The following is a 19,181-nucleotide window of genomic DNA, read 5'->3' as shown; positions in this document are numbered from 1 at the left end:
CATGTGTTCTGATGAGACAAAAATGAGCCTTTTTGGACCTGAAGGATCTGGAGAAGATCTGTATGGAGGAGTGGTCCAAAATCCCTGCTGTAGTGGGTGCAAACCTGGTCAGAAAACATCTGATATCTGTAATGGCAAACAAAGGTTTATGTACCAAATATTAACTTTTGTTTTTCTGATGTATCAAATATTTGTCATGCAATAAAATGCGAATTAATTACTTAAAAATACCATAATGTGATTTTTTGGACTTTTGTTTTAGATTCCGTCGCTCACTGTTGATATGATACTAATTAAAGACTTCTACATGGTTTGCAAGTGGGAAAATCAGCAAAATCAGCAGTGTATCAAATACTTGTTCTACTCACTTTATTTAATGTTCAAACAGAAAAACTTTTTTGTTTTGTTGCAAATATTCACTCATTTTGAATTTGATGCATACAACACGTTCCAAAAACGATGAGACAGGGGCATGTTTACCACTGTTGTTACATCACCTTTCCTTTTATCAACACTCAATTACATATAGGTTCAACAGGATTTGTAAATTAATGTGTTATGTTTTTATTTGAGTTTACACAACGTTCCAACTTCTTTGGAATCAGGGTTATAATTGTGCGATCAACTCTCTTTAATCAAGACTGGGTCCAGCATCAATGCAGGCATTGATGTAACAGTAACCTGTATTATTATTATTATTTATTTGTGTGTGAGTGTGTTTGTTTGTGTGTGTGTGGGCCTATCTGACTCAGCCCTTCTTTTCACCATGACAGACAAGGAGCAATGCCTGCTTTACTGCAGGTGAAGCCACCAGTCTGTTTATCTAGTAAATTCAAACAAGTAGAAAGGGTAAACTTGGAGAGTCTAGTGGAGGTCCACATTCTGGAAATCTTGTATCTACCTCTGAGAGAGTTTCTACAATGTCTCGGGGGATTCTGGGGACATGGACATTTAACGGTCATGTTCAGGATTTCCATTTCAAATTTTTGCTAAAGAAACACAGAACCGCCTTGTTATTATAACAATTCTTATTTATCATTTCGCTGTATTTATTCATTTTCTTTTGAATCATTCTTGAAAGATACACTTAGTAGGGTGTGTGGGAATTCAGAATGGACACCAACTGACAGAGCCATTTATAGCTCCAGCCCACAGCTCTCCTCCTTCACTAAGAGAGAGGTTAAGTGTCCTTTGTGCTTGAGGCCAGTCCTTATAGCCAAAGTCCAAGGTCAGCTGTCATGGTTTCTGATTTTTAGCCTGGAGGTTCTGAACAATCTGACTCATTGAAAAGAGAGAAAGGACACATCAGAAAAAAACAGAACGGACGGTCAAGTAGTTTTATAATTTACGTCAGGAGCATTGCTCCATTTCTTTGTGTATTGGTTCACACTGAGATGTCATAAATGTCATACAAACACTTGTATTTCTTATACAGTAGATAACAATGTGTCTAGCGACACTCTTAGATTTGTTACAATGCTGCAGCACTTTCAGAATATATGGTAGAATATTTAACAGTAGATGCAAAACATCAGTTTAAAAAGTCATCTTTAAAAAGCCTTTTTTAGATAGAATTTATTTTAACATCATCACAATGTGCCTTTCTTCGCATTTGTCTTACAGAGCAGCAGAAGCAGCAGCTCACAGAAGAAAAAACAAGTAAAATCAGCATCTTTGGCCCTGAGGTGTCACTGCCTCATATGAGAGAGGAAAAACTGTGTAAGGAAGCCAAACTGACACAGTCACATTGGATTATTCCACAGAGGACTCTTCAAACAAAGAATTATGGCTTCTATATATGATATATGCAGATTAGTGGTCTCATTAAGCTCTGAAGCAAAAAAAAAAAAAAAAAAGAGAAGAGAAGAGAAGAGAAGAAAAAAAACAAAAATAAAACAAGAAAAGAAAAATGGTGACATGCTGAACAAATCAATGTACATACTGAAGGGGTGGGGAGAAGAATGAGCTAAAGCCCCTTTTCCACTGGCTATTTGTAGGCAGTGTAGCTCCGCTCCACTCAGTCTCTCTACTCGGCACAGGACCTGTTGTGTTTCCACTTACTCACTGACGGCTGGACCTATGGCTTGATCCCCCGCTTCCACCCGTCAGTGTAGTGCGCTGTGCTGCTATTAATGTTACTGTGTGACATTGTCACATTAAAGTTATCTGCATGAAATGATAAAATAAATAAATTTAAAATAAGAACATAAATAAACAAAATGCTAATTATGTTTGTATTACTGTGTATTCAATATTGCCTTATATATGTTTTTTTTTTCATGTACACAAATGATCCCACTGGGATAATTATTATGTGAAGGGATTCTTATGTGAGGGGGATGTGGGAGAAGGAGCAGAGAGGAGAGACGCTGCTATCTGGACTGGTGAAGCTCCAAATCTTTGAACTTTATGAGTAGGTTTTTGTCTCAGCTACGGCAATAACGAGGACATGGACTTTAAAGCACAAACCACAGACGTCTGACTGTAGTGATTAAAAGGAGGTGCTTCAGGTGGTTCAGGCATCTGCTTAAGTGTTCCCCTTATCAACACCCACCCGCAACTGACTGGAGGTATTAAATATCAGTTCTGGTCTTGGAATGCCTTGGAATCTAGCAAAATGAGTTGGAGAGTGTTGTTAAGGAGACTGATGTTTAAGTTTCCATCCTGGACCTGTAACCGCAGCAACCCGATCTCGAGTTTATTAATCAGAATACAATAAATGGGTGGAACAATTAAATCCTCTGTTAACTCTGTTTTGGAGTGTTAATGAAATTTTTCATTTTCATCTAAATTTTTCCCAAATATTTGAACTGGTCGACTATTTCTACTTCCTCACAATATGATGCCTGTTTTTGGATTTGATTTAACTCTGTATGAAATTAGTAATGATGTTTTGACACAATTAGATGAAGAGAAGTGTCATCACACCAAGCAACAAATGAAGACAACACGAGACCATGACCATACACCATTAAGGAGGGAAAGAACAGCAGTACAACATATCTAACATAAACAGTTATCATTCTCAACACCTTTCCCACACATGCAAATTGCAAAGGGTCTAATTTAGTAGCAGTTGTGACCGCTCTGAACTTGTTTAATTGTTTAGGTCTAGAGAAGATTTGGGAGTTGGTAAAATTGTGGGAGTTTTCCAAAGTTCTTTAACAATTTTCTTAGCAGCACGTGAGGCCATTGAAACACAAAGCAACAATGTCTGTGTGATTATTTCTTTGACGGCAACCATTGCAATAAGACAATGTTTCAAATATACCTGCCCCTCTTTTACACCAATATTTCTGCTGATGAGATTGATGGACTGGTTTCAGCTGTAGCATTTACAAGTTTTCTTGCCCACATTGTAAGAGGGATCATTTTTATTGGTGTTTACTTCATAAAACTTTGTAGATGTTGATAGAAGAGCAAACAAAGTACCTTCCACAGCTTGCTGCTTTAGGAGCATCTTGTAGATGTTGTTGAACCAGATCATCTCTTTGAATTTGAGAGAAGATTAACAAACACAAAAGGCGAACCTATCTGAGCAAAAACTGTGGAACTGAAAGACTAAACTGATTTCACCATGGGAAATAATGTCTGCAGTCATTCGTGTTCATTCACATTTTAAGTATATTCTTGCACAACAGACACCAATTTATTTTCCCTTTTTCATTATAATTTGTCTCTTTGATGCTTCAAAAGAAAGTCTTCAAGTAGACTATATTAAAGCTTTTCTTGAATTATACTACTGATTTTCTAGTTAAAGTGTGATTTTACACAAAATGGGTTGCACAGTCCAATAAGATTATTTGCAACACCAAAACCGGGAGCAAGGCTTTTCAGCTCCATGTGCTTGTAAACATAAGGGGAAAGGAGCCATCTAGTGGCAAGGCAAGGACAGATTCTGATTACAAAACTGTCAGGCAGATAGTCATTGAGGTTCTTTTAATTGAAATAAATATCCCATCTCATGTGGATTCACAGAGAAACCTTGCTGTGGGAAAGATCTTCTAACTGTTGATGTTATTCATTATATTACATATGAAAAAAAATCTGTTGTTTAAATACCAATATCTATATTTTATTTTATTTTTTATTATCATTGCCAATTTTTTTTATGTGTATCTGTGTGTTTCCCATTTGCCTTTTACTTGCTGCTGAATATCCCTATTGAGTGAAAAACAGTCTTATTCTGTATCAAGAAATAAACAAGTGACGTCCAGGCATTTTTTCAGTAATGTTTACAAAGCTACCTTCAGGATCAATTATTTTCTCATTATAAAAAGGAGAAAAATGTGAATGGATGCCCAACTGAGTGTATTGATTGGACTCCATACACTGTTCCTCCAATGACATACACAGACACACAAACATACCCTGTAGCAACATCCAGCACTCAATACACAGAAATAGCTGGGCAGTCACTGTGGGTCTGTTTGTGTCCAGTGGCAGCATTTTATTTCTGTTAGATACATACATTGCTTTAATTCTACACTTTTGGCAGCACTGCCCCATAAAGATCCTGCAGTCAGGTTGCCTCAGCTTCATTACGCACATCAGGTAAGAAATCTATTACACTTTCAAGGTCCCTAATCTCATGTTTTGTCTTGCATGTTTTATATTTAAAGAGGTGTTTTTTTATGTGGAGTTGGAGCTGTTGGAGCTGTTGGATCGAGAAGCACAGTTAAAAGTTGGCAAACTGCTTTTTCACACTGTTTCATACGTCATCATTTATGAAACTGTTTTTGCTTTGATTAAAGCTACATAAAATGTGCAGAATAACAGCAATTCAAAGAAATGTAGTATGCAGCAATGGTTTTCACCACAGATAGCATAGTGCATGTTTGAAGTTTGTGGTTGTAGTGTGACAAGTCATGAAAATGTTTAATAGGTTTGGATGCTTTTATGAACTACTGCAGTGCTACCAGTAGAAGCCGTGCAAAGTTTGATGGGTTAAAGAATCACCTGCTGTGGGATAAATGTCAGAAATCTAAAATATATTGAAGCTGATCACATGTCTGTAATGACAAACTCTGGCACAAATGAGCACAAACTTTGTAAACACACCTTTTATTATAAAAATTGTAGAATCATTCCTATAATTCTTTTCAGATCTGTGTTAAATTGGAAAGAGCTATAAAGTAAAAAGACAGCGAGCTGCTGCAACTGGCTTAATAATTGGACAGAGAGCTGTCTGTTGAAAGGTTAGAAAGGATAATAAAACGTAGAAACTAATTTAATACATAAAAGATAGAAAAACACCTTGGTTGGTCCCAATCAACTGTATCTAAATTTTAGAGCAAATTCACACAGGCAAACAAATATACTATACTATACTATACTATACTATACTATACTATACTATACTATACTATACTATACTATACTATACTATACTATACTATACTATACTATACTATACTATACTATACTATACTATACTATACTATACTATACTATACTATACTATACTATACTATACTATACTATACTATACTATATTATATTATACTATACTATACTATACTATACTATACTATATTATACTATACTATACTATACTACACTATACTATGTTATACTATGTTATACTATACTATACTATACTATATTATACTATACTATTTACTATTTACTATTTACAGTATACTGACAGACAAAGAGAGATCCAATGGACTGTCAGACCAGATAAACATAGTTAAATAAACACTGTTTTGTTTTCTGTGTGGCTCTTTAGTCAACTTTTTAAAACTATTTATGTTTGGTTCACTACTCCTCAGTTATGACTCAGCTTTGTTTTAACAAAATTGTAATGTTACAGTCACAATGGTGGGCCGAGAGTAAGAAATATTTTAATTACTCTGTGTGAAGAGTGGTGTGCTCATGAGTGCACTCCTGTGACTGTCCTTCACAGTCAGTGATCAGGCTTCAGGAACTTGGAAGCATCCGAAATGACATGTATTGATCAGCCTAGAAAACTATCCCAAACAGGCTTCAGGACGAGAAACCCATGTCACCAGAGGAGTGGAGTGTCCATTGTCAATGCAGTAACAACACCAATAGGGCTGATGATTTGAAACAATTTGATAATATTTTAGGCTGTGAGTCAGTCTGCCCCTTTGCCAATGTGTACCCCTAGTATATACCCACAAGTAACCTTATTCCATTTCATACTAACAAAATATTTTATACCGAAGTACTATTGCATGTCAGTTTATTTTTTTAGGTAGTCAATTATTATTGATTATTTATGGAGACAAAAACATTATTAAATTGCTCAAATGTCACATATTGCTAAATATAATTGTATGTTTTTTTTTCTGGACACTGTTTTATAGCCCATTTCCAATTATTTCAGTTCTGATCCCTGTTTGGGCCTCTTGGCTCATAAAATATGACAGATCATGAACACTGATCAAACCCTAAATAACTCGAAGCAAATTCCTGTTTTTAGATATTATTTGTTATAATCATATTATCACATTTCGTCACATTGCTTGTTGAGTTGACTGTAGAAAATCACTTGAAGTCATCAGTTTTCAAAGCAGAGACAGCCTCCAAGTGGGTACAAATTGAAAGCGTAATCAGTGCAAAAAATTAAATAATCCCACAGCAACGGCTCTTCTGCATATCAGGTAAAGTCAAATATGAAATGGTCTAAAGTACAAAGGTATGAAATGCCAAGCAGAGCAAAATGTCTAGCACTGTTGTATAATTATCTATCTGTTTAATTATTGCAGAAATGAAGCCATGATCATCCATTTTTTACATGTGTTTTACTGAGCCTAAAAGATAATAATTGTTCAAAATAGGACGACATTTCCAGAAGCTGTGTTTTTATACACAGTGGGAAAAAGGAGCTGTATTAAACATTAGTTTGTCATTTGAAGTGGTGATGGAGGACTGAAGCACAAGCAGGATGTAGGCAAGATGATGTTCAATCATTGATTGAGAAAAATAAAAGACAAACTTAGAAAGAGATGTTGCCAGAAGAGCAAATAACAGAACTATAGATCTGGGGCACATACCAACAGGTGGATCTGGCAAAGAGCTGATTAAAGTTAGTGGTATCTAGGCTTGGGTGGTGATTACTGAACAGTGAGTGGAATCTGAACATGGTGCAGTGGAAGGGGAAAGCAGGAAGCTAGAGTGAACTGCGGAGATTGGCTGCAAAATATAACTCAAGACAAAGACTCAAAACAAAACTTAAGGGAAGCACTGGGAAAACAATGAAATAAGAGAAATCTGAGTAGAAACATTGGAATATACATAGCTGACATTGGATTTTTATGTATTTATAAATTTCCATATTTGAAGTTGAAAGTTCAGTTCTACATGATTTATTAACCAATTGTTCACTTTTTGTTTTTCTTGCTCACATACATAAATAAACCAGTGACAAATTGGTTTATGTTTTCATATGGATCATTAAAGATTATATTTATGATTCACAACCTTGTAATGACTGATTTAGGAACAGATTGGTAGTGATGCTGGGAATCCAGAGCTCAATTCTTTGGTTATAATGCTATCTTCTGAGCAGCATTACAGTCCTGGAGAGTTGCTGGGGTTTTTTCCATTGAGTTTTCCATTTTGTCATTTATTGATGTGTCAGGGTTGTGATGGCACATGTGATGTCATGTGGGCCTGCAGGTCATATGGTACGGTCAGAGCTACTGTAATGCCAGGAGGATTCCCTGACCAAATTCCTTTTTCACAGAAATAATACAGAAGAAGCAACTTCCACAAAGTTCAATATCTAAAGATTATTTGAGGTGTGCTATAACAATGAGTCAAAGCCAGGCAGGGAGCATGTCTCATTATTTTTCTTTATTAAATCTTACTGTTGTGATTTTGAATGTATATTTCAGGATGGACCACCATGACTGGCAGCGGGGAAGGAGTAGAGGCCACACGCACTATGATGATGATGATGGTGAGGCAAACTAAGGCTGCGAACCCATTGTTTTGTTTCCTGAGACATGAAGGTTATGCAGCTGTATGTGCATTAAGGCATAACATCAGCTTTTACAAAACATCCACTGTTGCTTTTTGATGGTAATTCAATTTACCATTTTGTTTACTTATTCAACTGGAGTTGGATGGAAAGGACAGAGAGTCAAATGAACTCAGGAGCACCAAACTATATTAGTGAGGGGACTAGAGACCAGTGTACTTAACTCACCTAAGAGCGTTACAGATGTATCTGTTTACCTAAACAATAAGTCATCCATTCATCACTTAATTTTTATTTTTTAAATGTGAACTATCTGATGAGTTATAAAACCAACAGCACTGCAAAGTGCCAGGAACATTTTACTTGACTTTTGCAATACCTAGTGGCTAATTTGGCACCCTGAAACAAAATCTGGCCATCTGCCTAAACCTTCTCATTTTGGATCAATCAGTTGACCAATCACTGTCACACAATGAAACTGTTGACACTGACACAGCAGGCTTAAAGGGGACATATCAGGCTTTTAAATCCTATCCTCCTTGTCACACCCAAATCTATAGCTGTGGTCTATATAAAGTTAAACTGCAATGCTTTGGTCTGAACGTCTTGTTATTTTAGCCCCACAAGCTTGTTTTGGTGCGGTCTCTTTAAACGCTACTAAGGCATTTTACACCCGCGCCCCTCTAGGTCAAGAAGGGCTCCACTTTAACTCGTTCAGCAATTTTGGTAGTTTGATAGCAATTATCTAGCGCTGCAGAAACAGAACAAAAATGGCAAAAACAATGCAAAACTATTTATGTAATAATAATATCAAAGCACACAGTACGGTTATGTCCTCAAGGAGCTAAAAGCAGCTCACAGCACTAACATAAGCAGAAGGCATGATGCTAATGCTATCAAACAATGGCCGTTATATCAACGCAAAAAAAATAAATTTATGTCTAAAATAAAGTTTGCTGTCATTTTAGTGTTATTTGCAGCTTACCGCTTTTGCGCCGTTGTTTCCATAGACAGAAGGAACTGACCCATTAATCAGATGAAGTCGTTCAACAAATCCTTCTTGATACTGGCGGTGGTTGCTGAAGGCACTCACCCTTGAAGTGGGGAAATAGGAATTTCAATGAATTGCAATGAATTGTTTGGATTAGTACATCCAACAATCAAACCAAACTTATCCTCTTTCAGTGTAGGTATACTTGAGCTTGGACTACAAAATTGCAGCAAGAAATAAATATGGTGAATTTGCGATATTAATCAGAAATTGAAGTACATGACCTTATTTAGCTGTTCCGCATTAAATACTGTGACATAACAGTTGGAAAACCGTAACAGATTGAAAAGACTGAAAAATATGACCCAAACAGAATATAAAGATATCTCTGCAACACCTGGAAAAATCATTTCTGCATATGTCCCCCTTTTACTGAAATTTCTGTTCTTCCAGACACATTTGCTAGTAATTTACATTAGATTAAAGAAACAAAAATAAAATGATGTGCTGCAAAAATAAATTTACATAGGTGCTACTGCAGTTTACAATATGAGAAGATTTAAAAAAAAATTATAATATAAGCAAACAGCTATTGGAAACACTAAAGAAGTTTTGGGCTTGGGATGGATTGGATGTCAGGCATTTGTTCTGGAGCCGCACGCCTTCTTGATTATACATTTTCATGGGATTGTTCTAATTTATGTTTATGCAGACTAGTTTCATAATCAAAGTGTGACTGACAGAGCTCTGTGACCTTTATCATGTAAAACCAGACTGGCTAGTCAAACACTATCCAGCATTTTAGGCACTGTTGTTACAATGACAACCCAAGGAACCATTGACTTTATAATAGGATGGTAGCAAGTACCTTCCATGGAAGTAGGTTCCTACCTATTTATTCAATAAATATAGAGGTGCTTGTCATAAAATTAGAATATCATGAAAAAAAGTATTTTTTTCATTAATCCCACTCAAAAAGTGAAACTTGTATTCATTCATTTAACACAGCCTGATATATTTAAAAATGTTTCTTTCTTTTAATTTTGATGATTATAACTGAACACCAATGAAAACCTCAAATTTAGTACCTCAGAAAATTGAAATATTACTTAAGACCAATACAAAAAGAAGATTTTAAAAAATGTTGGCCAACTGAAATGTTTGAACATGAAAAGTTTGAGCATGTGCAACACTCTATATTTAGTTGGGGCTCCTTTTGCCTAGATTACTGCAGCAATGTGGTGTGGCATGGAGTCGATTGGCATGGAGTTTGTGTCACTGTTCAGGTGTTATAAGAGCCCAGGTTGCTCTGATAGTGGTCTTCAGCTCTTCTGAATTTTTCGGTCTGGTGTATTGCATCTTCCTCTTCACAATACCCCATAGATTTTCTATGGGGTTATGGTCAGGCAAGTTTGCTGGCCAATTAAGAATAGGGATATCATTGTCCTTAAACCAGATACTGGTAGCTTTGGCACTGTGTGCAGGTGCCAAGTCCTGTTGGAAAAGGAAATCTGCATCTCCATAAAGTTGGTCAGCAGCAGAAAGCACAAAGTGCTCTCAATCTTCCTGGTATATGGCTGTGTTGACCTTGGACCTCAGAAAACACAGTGGACCAACACCAGCAGATGACATGGCACCCCAAACCATCACTGACCGTGGAAACATTACACTGGACCTCAATCAACGTGGATTCTGTGCCTCTCCTCTCTTCCTCCAGACTCTGGGACCTTGATTTCCAAAGGAAATGCAACATTTATGTTCATCAGAGAACACATCTTTGAACCACTCAGCAGCAGCCCAGTCCTTTTTGTCTTTAGCCCAGGCAAGATGCTTTCGAAGCTGTCTCTTGTTCAAGAGTGGCTTGACACAAGGAATGCAACAGCTAAAACCCATGTCTTGCATTCGTCTGTGCGTGGTGGTTCTGGAAGCACTGACTCTAGCTGCAGTCCACTCTTTGTGAATCTCCCCCACATTTTTGAATGGGTTTTGTTTCACAATCCTCTCCAGTGTGCGGTTATCCCTATTGCTTGTACACTTTTTTCTACCACATCTTTGCCTTCTCTTTGCCTCTCTATTAATGTGCTTGGACACAGAGTTCTGAACAGCCAGCCTCTTTAGCAATGAGCTTTTGTGTCTTGCTCTCCTTGTGCAAGGTGTCAATGGTCATCTTTTGGACAACTGTCAAGTCAGCAGTCTTCCCTATGATTGGGTAGCCTACAGAACTAGACCGAGAGACCATTTAAAGGCCTTTGCAGGTGTTTTGGGTTAATTAGCTGATTAGAGTGTGGCACCAGGTGTCTTCAATATTGAACCTTTTCACAATATTCAAATTTTCTGAGATACTGAATTAGTGGTTTTCATTAGTTGTCAGTTATGATCTTTAAAATTAAAAGAAATAAACATTTTAAATATACCAGTTTGTATGTAATGAGTAAATATAATATATAAGTTTAACTTTTTCAATTCAATTCAATTCAGTTCAATTTAGTTTTCAGTTTTATTTATATAGCGCCAATTCACAACACATGTCGTCTCAAGGCACTTCACAACAGTCAGGTACATACAGGTCCTTCTCAAAAAATTAGCATATTGTGATAAAGTTAATTATTTTCCATAATGTCATGATGAAAATTTAACATTCATATATTTTAGATTCATTGCACACTAACTGAAATATTTCAGGTCTTTTATTGTCTTAATACGGATGATTTTGGCATACAGCTCATGAAAACCCAAAATTCCTATCTCACAAAATTAGCATATCATTAAAAGGGTCTCTAAACGAGCTATGAACCTTATCATCTGAATCAATGAGTTAACTCTAAACACCTGCAAAAGATTCCTGAGGCCTTTAAAACTCCCAGCCTGGTTCATCACTCAAAACCCCAATCATGGGTAAGACTGCCGACCTGACTGCTGTCCAGAAGGCCACTATTGGCACCCTCAAGCAAGAGGGTAAGACACAGAAAGACATTTCTGAACGAATAGGCTGTTCCCAGAGTGCTGTATCAAGGCACCTCAGTGGGAAGTCTGTGGGAAGGAAAAGGTGTGGCAGAAAACGCTGCACAACGAGAAGAGTTGACCGGACCCTGAGGAAGATTGTGGAGAAGGGCCGATTCCAGACCTTGGGGGACCTGCGGAAGCAGTGGACTGAGTCTGGAGTAGAAACATCCAGAGCCACCGTGCACATTATGGAAAATAATGAACTTTATCACAATATGCTAATATTTTGAGAAGGACCTGTATATCACCGTGGCTTGCGTACTAGGTGACCTGCAAGGGTACCTGACCACACCATCAGGCACAGGTATCATCGTCTTGCATGGGCCAGCGAGAATTTGCACTGGACGATGGACCAGTGGGCCTCAGTGCTGTCCTCTGATGAAAATTGATTCACAGAGAAATGATGGCCACCAATGATGTTGGAGACATCAAGGAGAGCACTATGCATCAGCAACTGCTGTCACCAGACGAGCCTTTGATGGTGGTGTAACAATGTGGGCAGGTGGGTCTAGTCAATACAGAACTGCCCTACACTTTGTGAATGGTACAGTGACAAGCCCATACTAGCTGAATAACATCATTAATCAAGTCATTGTTCCTCTGCATGAACAACGCAGGTCTAATTTCATCTTCATGGACGACAATGCTCCAGCTCATCAAGATTGTCAAGATCGTAACTCTGTACCTCAGAACTTCAATGACCTGAGGGCTGCCCTTCAAGAAGAGTGGTATGCCATGCCTCAGCAGACAGAAAGTCGACTTATGCACAGTATGAGAAGTGGTGGTCAAAGTGTAATTGATGACAAATAATTGAGACATTACCATTTTTGTTTTGGTATACCCACCCACTGTTGGCTTTTGTTTCAATAAATGGTTTGAGATGAGGATATCGCCACTGCTACTTTTCCATAAATTTCACCTGAAAGACAAATCTCCATATTTTTTTGCGAGTAGTGTATGTCTCACAGCCAACCCTAGGTATCAGATCAGGGTGCTCAGTTTTTCATAAGCAACAACAACCAGATTTTATTCAGAAGAGCCTCAATATGCTGCTATAACATGGGGATGACTAGGTTAAATAGGCATCGTTGCACCCCTTTTGGCTGTTCTTTATACAGGTGAGACCAGACCTCAGACAAATAAAAAGATTTGGAATTAAATTCAACTCTTTTAATAAATGAATAAATGATAATACAATAATAAGCAAACCATCAGATCAACACAAATAAATGCAAAGAGTCAGTTATCATGCGCAGTGCTGGACCTCAGCTTAGTTCACCTTTAATAGATGTAACTAAGGAGGCCCGATGAACTGCACCAGTCAGTATATATCTACTAAGCTACACCCACTCTAGGGGTGTTCCCCTGTGTATATCAGTGTGTTTCACCGCAAAGCAAAACGTGAGGTACGTGCTTCTGCAAGATTTAACTCTTCAAAGCGCCCACAGAGGCAAGCTAACTTACATAAGCTAACTTATTAAGTCCTACAGGACTTAAGTAAGCTAACTTACTTAAGCTAGCACACAGGAAAATAGTTATTTTTTAAAAGTTGGCTGGTTTTGTGTAGCCAAGTTAAATATTATTTTAGCCTATCTACAGCTCACTAGCTAGCCATGGGTGTTACTGACATAAAGACAAAGACAATAGACTAACAATGAGGATCAGGAGTTGAGCTTCGCCAGGGGTTTCTATTTCAGTCATTAAAAAATGTCTCAATCATGCTGCTGACACATCGTATTTGTTTAGGTATACCGTATCCTGGTGGTGTGATCTTCTACAGAAATTGACAACACAACATAGGGGGGCTTAAATATTTAGTTATTGGAAACTGAAATATATTCCTCCCAATTCACTACAGCTTTACCTGTAAACACGTTAAGTATCAAGGGCTTTTTCATCAACTTCAAGAATGTTTTAAAGTGCACTTGCATCGCTCAGAAACTCACATGGCAGTGAATATAGCTGACAATGAAAACAAACATTATGGGAAAACAACAAATAAATGCTAATAAATATGGATTGAGAAAAGATACCTGATTAGAAATAAGAAAGATCTGCTTACGGTATTTATATTTTATTTTTCTCTTTCAGAGGCCCAGCCTTTCTACATTGGTGTTCCAGTTTCCCACAGACGGAAAAGGCGCAGGCACCGCTCTTACACCAGTGATGCTGACCAGGACTCACGGAACATACACTATGATCACCATGCACACCGTGATCACTCACATAGACAATATTACCATGACAAGGAGGAGTGCTATAATGATGATGGAGGCAGCACAGACCAGCATGAGCACCTTGATCCCACAGGTTAGAGCTCAACTGCTCTTAAATGTTTAATTATGGATCCAAGTCCACAGAGGCAAAAAGCATAGATAGTGGAGGACTTTTGTAATATGGCTTTGCTGTGTAAAAAAGCAATGAGCAATCCAAAGGAAAACTTCGTCAGGTGAGATATTTTACCATCAGAGTCCGGTAGAAAAGTAGAGTTAGATGTATGCACAATGTTTGTACTTCAGTTGTATAAATAATATAACCATTTACGGTCAGAGGACCGGTTTGGGCAAAAAACATACAGACAGTATTAACTCTATTTTGAAAACCTGAGCTATGTCAAAATTATCCACCAGAGTGAGCTCTGCCACCTTTGTTTTTTTTCTACATGAAATTACGAATAAAATATAAAAGCTCTGTTAGAAGCTTCCAAAACTAACCATAAAATCTCTGGTACAATGAGACACACAACAACAATATCTAGCTGCTTTTGGAGCATCTTCTTCCTCCAAATTCACTTCCAAGTCAGTCCATTAACAGTGCTTGAAACACAAAAAATAAAAACTGAATTGAAACAAAATAGCTGTGTGTAGCATGTTTATAAGTTGAGATAGCCTAAAGCGGTGGTTCCAAACATTTTTTGATTTGTGTACCCTCTCAGTTATTTTATTATACCACGGGTACCCTCTCAGTCAAACGTGGTAGCAAAAATACAATGTACAACAATGACACACCTGCTCTAGTCTTTCCCACCTGTAGTTGTTTCATTGTGCCTTTTTGCAGAAGCTTGGTATATTTTGTACCTGAGTCCTAATAAGGCATCACACATCCAAGAATTATCCCTACTTGCTGATGACATTTACCTGTCATTTTGGAAAAAAGTATTAAATGTTTCCACATACCATCTGCAATGTGCTCACGTACCACCAAGGGACGAGTACCCTCGGTTGGGAATCATTGGCCTAAAATATCATGTTGTAAGGACTTTAGTTTTGATTCTTCACTTTGCGTTTGTGTTATATTTTTTGGTGTTCTCGTTTTTGCATTTCTGTCACTTTTGTGTTTAGTTATGCTATATTTAGTTTTTGTTCCTTTGTTTTCATTATATTTTTGTACAACCAATTCCCCCGTCAGCCTCCCTCAGCTACCTCATCCTCTGTGTCCTTTCCTAGCCGTTAGCATTTAGTTAATAGTCTCACTGAGCCTGCCTCCTACATGCATTTAGGTCCAACCTCCCTTGTCTCAGACAATTAATACCTTTTCACATTTAAACAAAAAAGACAAAGGAGCCCATACAGCACAAAAGTTGAGGAATCTTGCACCATGACTGTAGTTTCTTTAACTGGACGTCTGATGATAGAGAACGCCAGATTAATTTAAATTTACACTCCTGTGGATTTGTTGGCTATGCGAGTCAATCAAATCCATGTTAAAAGTGCCATGGTGGAACATGCAAGTTCCGATGATTTAGATTGTGGAATGATACCTTGTTTCAGGACACCCTGGGACAGAGGGGCTATGGATCTCTTTTGGCCTTTGAACACCTTAGGATGCCTTTACAGAAGTTCAAGAACATGGATGGATGGAATAAGACACTTATTCTGTTTTTCTTTGCAAGGTTCAACCACACAAAAGGAATGTGGTGACTTTTGCAGTCTATCAAGAATGGTTTCTCCTTGTCAGGATCTGCCAATTTTGGCTATGTTTTGGGCTATGTTGTAAAGTGTTTTTTCCTTATGTTGTGATTCTTAGTTTGGTTATAGTTTCTGTCATTTATTCTTTCTTCTTATTTATTAGTCCACCCACTCACTAGTTTTCTTATGTTCTTCTGTGTTTTAACTTTCCTTCCCTCATGCCCCTTAGTAGTTCCTCCCCTTGTCCTTGGATCCCCTTCAGTTATTGTTACTCTCATGTTTATTTCTCTTAGTTAGTGGGTCATTCTCCCCTTGTTGTCAGGTCCCTTTGGTTATTATTTTACACAGTTATTTATTCCATAGAATTGTTTCCTTGGTTATTATTATCATTAGTACAGTTCTTTTTGTTTATTTCCTTCTTCGATTAGTGTTTCTGTGCTTGTTTACTGTTAGGTTTATATACTCTTGCTGCATTAGTTCTTTTTCCCCTTTGGCCTTAGACCCCTTTGTTGTTGTTACCCGGTTGGTTATTTCCCCAAGTCTAGTTTTCCCCCATGTTCTCTGGTTTAGTTCTTTTATTTCTATTTTTCCTTTCTAGCTTCTGGTCTATTATCCTCAGGTTTGTTTTCATTTGTAGGTTATGTCTAGTTTAGTTTCCCCATGCCTCTGTCTAACATTAGTACCATAGCAACCTATTTCCTCAGTTCCCTTCCCCTGGCCTGCGCACCTGTTACCACTTCCATCTGATTACCTGCCTTCCTCTCTCATTGGTCCACACTCCACCTCCTTCTGTTTATTTACTGGGTTGTTTGCTATACTCCTTGTTGGTTCCTTGTGTAATGTCCTGACTCTCCTCGAGCTCCTTATGTTTTCCTGTATTTGTGCTACGGAGTATTTCCTCCCAGCGAGCCTGTAAGTGCTGATTTCAAGCCTTATTAAAACTGATCTACTTTGCAACATGCCGAGCCCTAGTCCCTATATGCATTTTGGTCCGAAACAACCTCAGACCGTGACACTCCTTTTTGTTTCTCAAAGGTACTGTGCATTCCAAATGCATTCATAACTCTTGAACTTTATCACATTTGTCACATTACTACCACAAACTTTGTTATAACTTTTAGAGATTTAGTTTACAGACCAACACAAGTGAATTACATAAATATGAACCCAAAGGTTTTTTAAAACAAAAACAAATGTGACTTGCATTTGTGTTCAGCCACTTGAGTCAATACTTTGGTTCACATTTCACACACTCAAACCTTAGATCTCCGAACATTAATTTCTTGCCATGGATCCTCAGTTGGGTTTAGTTCTGGACTTTGACTGTCCCATTCTAACACATTAAGATGGTTTAATCTAAGCCATTCCATTGTAGTTCTGTCTGTATGTCAATGGTCATGTTCCTGTTGAAAGATGAACCTCTTTTGCTGCTGTAAACAGTTTTTCTTTTAGGATTGCACTACATTCACAGAAAAGGCAAAAAAAGTATTCATACACCTGGCAGATAGGTTTCAATTAATCTTTTAATTTTACCAACCTGTTTCTCACATATTTTAAAAATTGTTCTGACTGGAAGTAATAATAACATTGTGGAGTGGCCTAGCTTGATTCTGATAATCAGAGGAAGGTAAAGATTAGGCTGATGACATTTCCAGGTGGTGCTTTAGTTCATTTATTTTTGGTTTTATTGTGTTTTGTAACTCTGTTTGGGTCATATCATGTTTGTTTCCAATCTGAGCCACTGCCACTTTACTCAGAGTCATTTGGTCCATCTGCTTCATGTCCATCAATTTCACTGCTTTCACCTGTGTCATGTTCCATATATACTCTTCTGTCCTGTCTGCTCCGTGCTGGAGAATACTGCCAAGCCTGTTCATGTCCTTGCCTGTTTTGCCATGCCATGCCATTGCAAGTCTATCAATGTCCACGACTGTCTCTGTCCTTGCCTTGTCTGCCCAAACAAGTTTTTGTCTGTGCTCTGTTTTTGCATCCCCTCATGCCTGCCTTGTTTTAGTTTTATTTTTATTAAACATTTTCGACTAACCACGTTGCCTCTGCCTTCCTGTCTGGACTTGGGTCCACTCTGATAACCACACTTCGTGACAGGAAAATGTAAAAATGTTCAAGGTGTGTGAATACTTTTGCAAGTCACTGTAATGTAATGTTGCTAAATCTGGACTTAATACATTTTCCAGACTGTAGTAGAATAGTTAGGTGGTGCCATTCTGCTTAGTGTTATGGGGATAAGACCTTCATGTGAAAAAGGAACTTCTGTTCTTAACACCAGTGTAGAAATATGTTTTGTGAAGCCTTCCTACTGAAAAACCTACATCAAACCTATCTACTGCCTTTTTGCACTGCAACAAGAGGCATGTGACTTGGTCTGACGTTTGCAGTTTGGACTCTAATCCGTATTGTGAACAGTTTTTGAAAAGGTATGCCTCTATGTGTGAATATTTTGCACAAGAGGCCATAAAGTCTGAAACCTGTAAGCTGATTAGAGCTGAGGCACTCCAAGCTGAGTGTGCATGTGAGTGAGTACACTATGTGCTTGTGCTTGCAAGCTGTGAGTGTTTATGTGTGATCTGCTTTGTGCTTTTCTTTTTGCTCTGTTTGGCATAAATACCAAACGTGCACAGCATTAAAGGTTGTTGTTGTCTTTACAGACCACATGTACAAGTTATGTTGATGAAATTTATGTTTTTGTGGCATGTGAACACAAGAGTGTGTGCATGGGAGGAGAGTACTAAAGGGCCCTGTGATGTGTGTCAACCCTCTTAAAATCCTCTGACTCGTTGTTGCTTTGGAGATTTTTGTTGCTTTCCTGATCAACTGATAGGTGGAGAAACTGCACAACAAACTATATATCGTTGTGTGTATCGTTGTATGTATCGCTGATAGTACAAAGCTAGGAAAATAATCCCTAAGAAGCACAACTTTAAAGGCTGTATGTGAGAAGCTGTAAAAGTGAGTCCTTTTGCTCCACTCAATGAGATGTAAGCTGAGGACTCTTACCAGGTGAACTGGAAGCTAGAGACCCATTTTTCCTGAAGCAAACCAGAGGACATCTCTCTTCATTAACGCTTGGATCTTATTTGGATCCAGTTTGCATCTCGTTGTCTCAAATATGACCTCTCATCTGGCCTTACCTGGCTCCAAAACAGGTAAAGATTCAAATAAAAGAAACATAGATGATGTTTTATTGAGACAGGTTTATTAGAAATTGTCAGAAAACATTGTAGAATTTGCTATTTTTACTTCTATTTTAACTTTTGTGCTTTTGTTGTCTTGTTGTTTCCAAAGGAGGAATACATTGCTAAAGCATTTG

General features: G+C 37.7%; 1 protein-coding gene across 1 annotated transcript in view; it reads left to right on the top strand.

Annotated features, from left to right (window-relative positions):
• Window positions 1–4,425: 4,425 nt before the first annotated feature.
• Window positions 4,426–19,181, top strand: part of slc4a5b (solute carrier family 4 member 5b) — an 84,966-nt gene continuing 70,210 nt past the window's right edge. The window contains exons 1-3 of the mRNA XM_047372925.1: window positions 4,426–4,554; window positions 7,866–7,930; window positions 14,037–14,255. Of these exons, the coding sequence (XP_047228881.1) occupies window positions 7,867–7,930; window positions 14,037–14,255 (283 nt within the window). The 5' untranslated portion in view covers window positions 4,426–4,554; window position 7,866. The remainder of the gene's footprint in view (window positions 4,555–7,865; window positions 7,931–14,036; window positions 14,256–19,181) is intronic.

The sequence above is a fragment of the Girardinichthys multiradiatus genome, chromosome 8 (genome assembly GCF_021462225.1).
Source record: "Girardinichthys multiradiatus isolate DD_20200921_A chromosome 8, DD_fGirMul_XY1, whole genome shotgun sequence".
NCBI lineage: Eukaryota > Metazoa > Chordata > Actinopteri > Cyprinodontiformes > Goodeidae > Girardinichthys > Girardinichthys multiradiatus.
This window is presented reverse-complemented; position numbering and strand designations above follow the sequence as displayed.